Source organism: Galeopterus variegatus, unplaced genomic scaffold (assembly GCF_000696425.1).
Source record: "Galeopterus variegatus unplaced genomic scaffold, G_variegatus-3.0.2 Scaffold4218, whole genome shotgun sequence".
In the NCBI taxonomy this organism is placed as follows: domain Eukaryota; kingdom Metazoa; phylum Chordata; class Mammalia; order Dermoptera; family Cynocephalidae; genus Galeopterus; species Galeopterus variegatus.
Window position 1 is genome coordinate 43,442 of NW_007730329.1, and position 8,729 is coordinate 52,170.

The 8,729-nt window shown below is 40.0% G+C and overlaps 1 protein-coding gene across 5 annotated transcripts in view; it reads right to left on the reverse strand.

The window, feature by feature from the left end:
• Window positions 1-1,715: 1,715 nt before the first annotated feature.
• The window catches only part of SERAC1 (serine active site containing 1), a 59,970-nt gene continuing 52,956 nt past the window's right edge, over window positions 1,716-8,729 (reverse strand). For all 5 annotated transcript variants that reach the window (XM_008587018.1, XM_008587019.1, XM_008587017.1 and 2 more), the window contains 5 exons: window positions 8,294-8,388; window positions 6,952-7,049; window positions 5,679-5,861; window positions 4,355-4,498; window positions 1,716-2,683 (listed from right to left, as the gene is read on the reverse strand). In XM_008587018.1, coding sequence (XP_008585240.1) covers window positions 2,547-2,683; window positions 4,355-4,498; window positions 5,679-5,861; window positions 6,952-7,049; window positions 8,294-8,388 — 657 coding nt within the window. In that variant the 3' untranslated portion in view covers window positions 1,716-2,546. The remainder of the gene's footprint in view (window positions 2,684-4,354; window positions 4,499-5,678; window positions 5,862-6,951; window positions 7,050-8,293; window positions 8,389-8,729) is intronic.

Genomic DNA, 8,729 nt, shown 5'->3' on the forward strand with positions numbered 1-8,729 from the left:
GGCAGGAGCGCCACCGCGCTCCCAAGAGCCGCCCTCTACCGAGTGCGCCACCGGGCCAGCCCATCTTATCTATTATCTTCTAATTACTGCTCTAATCATTTTATTTTCCTGCATTTGTTGTGGTTCTGTGTCCATCAAGCTGTCCCTCTATTAACAGGACTTTCATCCATCTATGTTCTTTAACGTGCTGTTTTTACTTAATTCTGTAATTCCGCTGATTTGGTTTTCAATTTGTTTCCACATCTCTACCTTTTCCCTGTTCTTCACTTTGTTGTTGTTGTTCAGGTATTATGTTTCCTTTTAGAAATGAACCTTCGGCCATCATTACATATTGTTTTGTTTCGCTTTATTATGTTGCTGAAGTGCCATGCCATTTCTTTTCACCTTGTGTATAAAGAATTTCATCCAGACCCCTGTTCGTCTGATAAATGGAGGGTGGACTGTCCACTTCATAGACAGAATAAAAAGAAATACTAAGTAGCTCACCTGAAAATCGTAATTTATTAATACCACTGGATATCTCACCCAGATCTTATTTTTAAAGCATGGCTATACCAGTAATATTGAGATTTTAAGGACAGGAATTTAATTTCATTACTCTGTTAATGAACTAGTTGTTTCAACTGTGGTTTATCTGCCATGGTTCATGGAAAACAGAATAAGAAAATGTACCAAATACATCTACCCTCTCCCCTTTTCACCCCATTAGCTAGCACATTATTGTCATTAGCTAGTCATATTCTCTGTATCTACATCATTTAAAAAGTGGGTAGGTCAGTTATGTTGTATAATTAAACAATTAGATGTTGATAAGGTTTACTGATGACCCCAGTTTTCCTTTGGATGCTGTACTCCAATTTTAGCTTTGTCTATACCATTCTACAAAAATCCATCATCTTCAAACAGTCATATTCTCTGTATCTACATCATTTAAAAAGTGGGTAAGTCAGTTATGTTGTATAATTAAACAATTAGATGTTGATAAGGTTTACTGATGACCCCAGTTTTCCTTCGGATGCTGTACTCCAATTTTAGCTTTGTCTATACCATTCTACAAAAATCCATCATCTTCAAATTTTAAACAGACTTACCATTTGGCCAGCATTTCTACTTCTAGTATACACCCAAGAGAATTAAAAACATCTTTCCATGTAAAAACTTGTATACAAATGATCATAGCAGCATTATTCATAAGAGCTAAAAAATGGACAGAACCTAGATGTCCATGAACTGCTCTGATGAGTGGGTAAACAAATCTGGCACACCAAACAAGGAAATATTTTTAGGCATAAAAAAGAAGTACTGATACATGCTACATCACATATGAACCTTGAGAACATTATGCTAAGAGAAGGAAGGCAAACAGAGAAGGCCACATATTGTATGATTCCATTTATATGAAATGTCCAGAACAGGTAAATCCATGGAGACAAAGTGGATTAGTGTTCACCAGAGGCAGAGGCAGAGGCAGTGGGAAATGACTGCTAAGGGGTTCTTTCTGGGATGATGATATACACGTCCTGAAATTAGATAGTGATGAGGGTTGCACGATTCTGGATATACTAAAAACCAATGAATTGTATACACTTTAAAAGGGTGAATTTTATGGTATGTGGATTATATCTCAATAATGCTGTTATTCAAAAGAAAAGAAAGTCCATCAACATGATTTCCTGTATCTCACATGCTGGAGGTCAATTAATACCACTTACAAATGAGCAGGAAAGAAAGTTACACTTTATTTAGCCAAAGAAATCTGAGAAACCTAATACTAAGTATTGCTAATATATATAATGGCTTAGAGTAGTTTTATTTCATACTGTGATCAATAGTGGATTAGCTCCTTTAACCTTATTTGGGACAAATTACAAGCATAGGTAGCTACAGTTTGGAAAGAATTACTATAAGTTAAATTTTTTTAAAAAAAGATTTGTTCTTAGCAATATGAAAACAGAAATATACGAGGAACTGACCCATGCACAACAGTAGGTCTAACAAAGTTAACACCAGTGCTAATGTGTTAGACAAAGGTTTAACTGAAAGTTAAGAACTGAAAGTTTAAAAAACCGACACATGTAAAAAAATTTACAGCACATGGATACCCAGAACAAAAACAGAGTCCTTTAAGTTCTAGTTCATTCTCTGCATTTTAGGTGCTCTCCTAATGGCATTTTGTGGTAAGCTGAGTTGATGGCGGCTCTCCCTTCAATGCTCCTCCAAGAGCCAGGACAGTCACAGGTGAAAAGGGCACACTGTCCACAGCAGCTGGCTCCCAGTCACTTGGCCCAACACTGAGAACCACAGAGGGGCACACAGGGATTCCTTTAAGTCAAAGGAACGCAAGCGAGCCCTCCCTTCTGTGACTGCCACTTCTGTGCTGGTGCTGTACAGAGCTTGGATGGATAACAATGTTCTGTTGTCCTCAACACACTCCAGACCATGTCAATGCCACGGTGACTATATTTGCATGATTGCTTAGAGCTTAAAAAGAGAACATGAAGTTTCTTGCTCTTTATTCACATATGAAAAATGGAAGAAGACAATTGTTAGTTTTCAAGGTCTTTGGCTAAAGTTTCACGGATGAATTGTAAAGTACGTTGGTACAAAAAAGCATCCTTTTTCTTTGGTTTACAAATGTTCAGATGGTTAACGTCCACAGGAATTAGGTCTCCAATGCCTAAATCTGAAGAAAACAAAAATGTCAATAAATCCAAGTAAAAATATAAGCCTCCCCCCTTGTCACTATTGACAGAGGCCAAATGGGTAGTTCTAAATGTTGGTTTAGTTGTGATAAGGGACTCTTAAAAGATAAAGGAACTTGAAGTTTGACTGCAGCTAAACTACATTCTACTAATCACGCAAGAATGGGTTCTCAGTAAGTGTAATTACAATTTTATACTTTTCATAAATTCCTCCCATGTGTCTTGGCCCACCTCCTAGTTCTGCAGTGAGCAGAGTCTGAGCACTAGCTTCTTCAAAACCTTACCCCTGCAGGTTATTATACTAAATTATTCCACAAAGTTTGTATTATAAACTTCATAATGAGCTCCCTCGTCCTGATGAAAAAAAGGGGATGGGATCCATTCTGTACCCACATCCCATGACCACTCCACTGGGAGGCATGGGGATGACTTAGTGCTTGATTGCTTGAGAGCCTTGGGAGGGTTTCTGATGTCTGAGTCTAACAATGTCCACCTGGATGGAAGTGACAAGAGGTACTAGTGACACCACCTAGGTGAGGAATGCAGGTGGTATTTAGGAAGGAAGAAGAGCCTCTTGGTGACAAGGAAGAAGGGGGTAGACAGAATTAGGACAAGGTGATGTCACTAACAAGCAGCAGGTCCATGATATTCATTTCGCTTTTGCTTCAAACTTCCAAAGTCCTTTTTTCAAACATATCGCAGCTGTTCTTTGACTCTTCAAGTTCTTCAACTGCTAAACAGTAACTCCTCGCCCTATGGCATGTAACTTTGAGGTAACGTTTTTTAGGTTCCACTACAAAGCATTAAGTATTTTTCACTTTATTTAGACAGTGCATAATGAAGTTAGGACAAAATTTGTTACCAGACTGAAGAATCATCTGGCAGGCACTGCAGATACACTCTGTCCCTGGCCATAAGGAGCTCACAGTATGGCTGAGTGCTAGCAGGACAGCACCTCAGCCAGCCTCAGAGGTGATCAGAAAAGTGCTCCCAGAGATGACAGGCACGCTGAGGAAGCAGCCAGGTGAGGGAAACAACGCAATCGGGAAAAGTCTGGGCGTCTGCTCTGCACGGAGGGACACAGGAGCCTGTAAAGAGTTAAGACTTGGGCCCCTCCCTCAAAAAGCCTGTGATACACTATGATACACTACAGTCGCAGGCACTGTCCAATCCCAGGACCGTGAAGAGCTTGTATCGGTATAACACTGTTTTCTCCATCAGAACACTTCCTGTTTGAGTAGTCCCCATGTATCTTCCATTTACTAAAGCTCTCACACCTTTAGTTCATTTTTTTAAAGTATCTAAGTGCAGCTATCAATCTGTTAAATAAGTGCCTCTTTCAATCCAGCTGACAGAAGAGCTCTGTATTCTTACCTTAATGCAATAGAGCTCACCTTTGACACCTTACCTAAAATTAGCCAATTAACCCTTGTCATCTAATCAGTTAAATGGAGGCAAGAGCTAATACCAAGGTTCTATGTTTGCAGAGAAATTTTAGTCTATGGCTAAAAAGAATAACATTAGCGTCTAGGTCTTCATGAAACTATCTCCTAAAACTGAGAAACTGGATATAAAAATTGACGTTTATAATTAAATGCTAGGTAGCACCAATAACGTATCTAATGGCCAACAAGTTGCAAAAGAGTGAATACCTGCTGATTCCACGGGCACCACATGCAGTTTAATCATGCTACCAATATAGGTTGGAAGTGTTTCTACAAAATTCAGCACCTGGAAGTTTTTGTCTTTAGCAAACTCCAGAAAGTCATCCTGTAGTGTTTTAAGTGCAGGAGAATCTGTAAAATTATAGAGAACAAGATTGTGACAAATTCTGTTTACCCAATTCATAATAAAATGTATTAATCTTTCAAATTTAGAGAGGAAATTAGGATTCTGATTCAAGATGGTAGCTTGAGTACACACTAGTTTCTCTTCCTGCCAAGAAACCATAAAGATTTGAGTAAAGGGCTATAAAACCAACCAAGAACTGAGAGGACATCACCATCAGGAGAGGTTTCATCATCTACTGGCTGGCAGGAAGCAGAATGCAGGGCAGTTCAGTGGGTGGGACTGCAGGGATCCCCTGGTGTGATGGCTACACCCCACCCATCCTAAAGCAGTCTCCCATCAACAAAGCCTGTCTATAATCACAGGGTGCCGGTCCCTTCCTGTCCCTTCATCCTCAAATATGAACGGGCAACCCAGAAGCACCAGGTACCAGAGGAAGCCTACAGCCTGAAAGAGACAGAGCAGATAAGCCAACAGAAAAACAGAGCTGAAGGCAGAAAGAGAAACTTTCAAAACCCCCTCATTAATATCTTCAGAACAATGTGGAAAGAGATAATGCAGCCACAAAAAAGGGGAGGAGGATGTGAGTAAGGAACAGCCAGGATAAGAAAGAGCATGTGGAAAGCAAAATCTGACCTTAAAAAAGTGAAAGTCAATGGAAGGTTAGAAGATAAAGTCTTCCATAAGGCAGAACGAGAAAACATGAGCAAAAGGACGACTGGCCTACTAAGGCTCAAGCTGCGGAGTCCAAATTCTGATTAACTGGTGCTCCAGAGAGAAGATGTTTACTTATCAAGACAAATACATTGCTTCAAAATTCACATGCTAAAAATCTAAAAGCTCATTTGTATTTTAACAGTTGATGGTTTTCGAAATTCATGGAAAAAAGAGGTTTATTGGTAATTTGGAATAACACTTAAAGCAAAACATATAATTTTTTCTAACCTTATGTATAAAATAATATTAAAATTATTGATATACTTAAGTAAATGATGACTTGAGAACAAAAAGAAAATGTATCAAAGAAAAATCAAGCCCAAAGCGAATTTTCCAAGGATAGTCTAAACACAATTTTATACAAATAATAAGGTAGAAATAATAATATTCAAGGAAGAAACTTTTTTCCTTTTTATCATGTATAACTGATGTTAATACAACCCCAATTTCCTTCTTGACAGAAAGTATTACCCTTGCTGAGTTCTTTGACTTCCAAAGAGGGAAAGAGAAGATAGCGAATATTAACAGAATATTCAGCCAAATGTGATCCATGATGAGGGACACTATAAAAAATTATTCCTCTGGTGTTGTTTATAACAGTACTCATTTCTGGCTTCTTAGAGGCTTCCAACAGCATCTTTTTGACAAGAAGACCTAGCCACAAAGAAGAAAGAAAAACAATGTATAAGCTATTTTCCTTCTCTATTATTCTAAAAGAAAAAAGATGCTTTAAAAAAAGTTTAAACAATAATTCTCTGTAGTACATGAAACGGGGCCTTAAAATACTAAAATATTAACACTTGATAATACTGTTCCTCTAGAACTTACAGCTCAGGCTTACAGACAGGTAAGATTCTAGAAAGTCGTTTGTAGGGCAGATCTTCTAGCACAGGGTCTACTGTGCCCCTGAAGGAAGACTAGGCATTTCCTAAGCGGGGCGCTGCGTCAGTGAAGTGCCTGCAGCAGCTGGTCTCCCCACCCGCTGTGGCAGTCCACTAATGGCCACACCTTTAGGACAGCTAGCATTCAAAACCACATAGTTCCACCATGGAAAACACCATCCATCACGGCAACAAAGCTCCCATGGGAAATGCAGCTAGGAAGGATCTTTGAGGGCCCACAGGGCTACATCCACCTTTCTCGCAGCAAAAAGCCGCAGCTCAGAGTCGGCAGTCCTGAGCACTGAGCAACAGCTAAACCAGGCCAGGACTGCAGAATGGCTGTCTGCAAGGTGGACAGTGAAAACTAAGAGCTGGGTTAGGGCAGAGTAGGCTGGAGGGGCGAGGGATGTGGCCTGATAAGCAAGCACTGGGACCTGAGCAGCAGCAGTGGGGGCCAGACAGTGCAGGCACCACTGCATTTCCACCAGCAGCATCCTGGGGGTGGGGGTGGCTGCATCAAAGCCACAGGGAGTCAGCAATGGTGAGGAGGAGAAGGCAGGAAGAAAGGGGGGCCTCTGGGGCCTGCCAGGAATGCTGAGGGATGCTGTCCTACGTGGAAACATTCACGTGTCAAACCCAGATCCCTCTCATATGGTTTGTTACTGTTGTCCCCTTCTAGAAAAACAAATAGGAAAGAAGAAGAGATGTACATTTAAAACTCCTAGCCATAGCCAAAACCATTAATTTAAGAGGGAAAAGGGACACTATTAAGTAAAACAGAGAGATGTGTTAACTTTAGGCTGGCTGCATTGGCAGACGATAATTTCGCATCGGTCACTTGGCACAGATAAAACCATACTTACCTCCCATACTATGTGATATCCAAATCATTGGCCTATCCCCTACACCAGCAGCTCTGAGTTTCATAAGAAGTTCGTTGCTTCTGAATGCAATGGACTTTCTGTACAAAAGGGAAACAGCAGGCATGACAGGAGGCTATCAATCCCCCAAATTTTGCTAATTTTTTAAGTCAAGAATTATTGTCTATTGGACCAATGCTATGCACTACATTTTGGAGTTAGAATAATCTGTTCAACTTCTGAAATCACTCATTCTCTATTTGCAACTTATTAACATTGGCATAATCAGGAATATCTAACACCCGAGCAAGCCACTCATTGACTAAATAAGCATTGTTTGAGCAACTAATACACGTCTGGCAATTTTTATGGTCAAACCTGGGTCTCACCCCAACTGCCCCTCCACTTAGGATGTGTGTGTGTCCTTCCTCATTCCTGTTAACGCCTGACAATAAAAGCGTCACTAAAGACTTCCCTCTTGTGAGTTTTAGCTCAAGTCATATTTATGCTGCAAATATTAAGCTTTCATCATTTGGGTTTATTATTTAGAATAATAATAGGAAGCTATTAGAATCAGAGAATTCAAAATAAGTAATCTTCAAACTAAAAGGGAACTTCAAAACTACTTAGTCTGGTAGTTTCAAACTCTATCTGTAGACACCTTCCTTCAAAAAAAAGGTTCTCCAGAGATTCACTGGGTGAAATGGGAAAGCCCTGGGGTCCTGCCCCCTCACCCTCGCCACCCTTCTTGGACACCTACATGGGGTCCATTCAGAGAGCAGAGTCTAATAACATTGATTTAGACCAATTCTGTCAATGTGCAGACAAAGCTCCCCGGACAAGTTAAGTGACTTGTCGAAGACAGCACAGCGAGTCAAAGGTAGGATCAGGCTACAGTCTAGGTCCTGTAACTCAGAAACCCAATGCTCCTGCCTATGTATATACTTGGCATGGAGGACATACAAGGGTATATAGAACTGAACTGCTCAGCATCCCTTTCTGTGCTTCCTATAGCCAATTATGACAGTGAACACAAAAGCAAAAAATATCACTTTTACTTCCAGTAGAAAAGGAGTCTTTGCTATGGAATCCATGGTCCGTAACTGTCACAATAGTTACAAATGAACCACGTTAGGAGCCCATTTGACAATGCATCTAAGCCTTCTACTATTTTGTTGTTTATTTAGAACCAATTCTTTCCAGAAGGAAGAAAAAAAGACTAAGTTAGCTTTTTATAAGAAAATCCTGTCTGTGGCATCAAAAGATACAAATCACTTCCCATCCCACAGGATCCACTTGTGGCCAGAACCCTTCCCTTTCCTCCCGGTCCACAGTCCCTTGTTACCTTTCCATAGGACACCTTGCTCTCCAGTCACTGAGGCTGGTGTCATACTCCACAGATATAATTCGGAGAGCGGGACAGTCGCTTGCTAACCACGTCTAAGTAAAATAAAAGGTACATAAGAATATGTATGAATTTCCACCACCCCAGCTACTTCCTAGTAATTGAAACTCATAATTCAAGGCCTCCAGCAGTATTGACAACTAAAGATAGCATTGAAATAAAGTTTGAAGGTGACTATAAAAACAAGTCTGGCACTTTATCTTTTTATGTCTGTGGTCACAAAGTGGTATCAATGTTTGTAGCACAAGGCCAATGAAGGTTTCAAGAGAAAAGCCTCAATTTTAATCTGCTATAGCCAAAAACACGGCCTGTTTTGGGCGGTCTACATCAAATTGGCTTTTTTTTTTTTTTTTTTTTTTTTTTTTTTTTTTTTTTT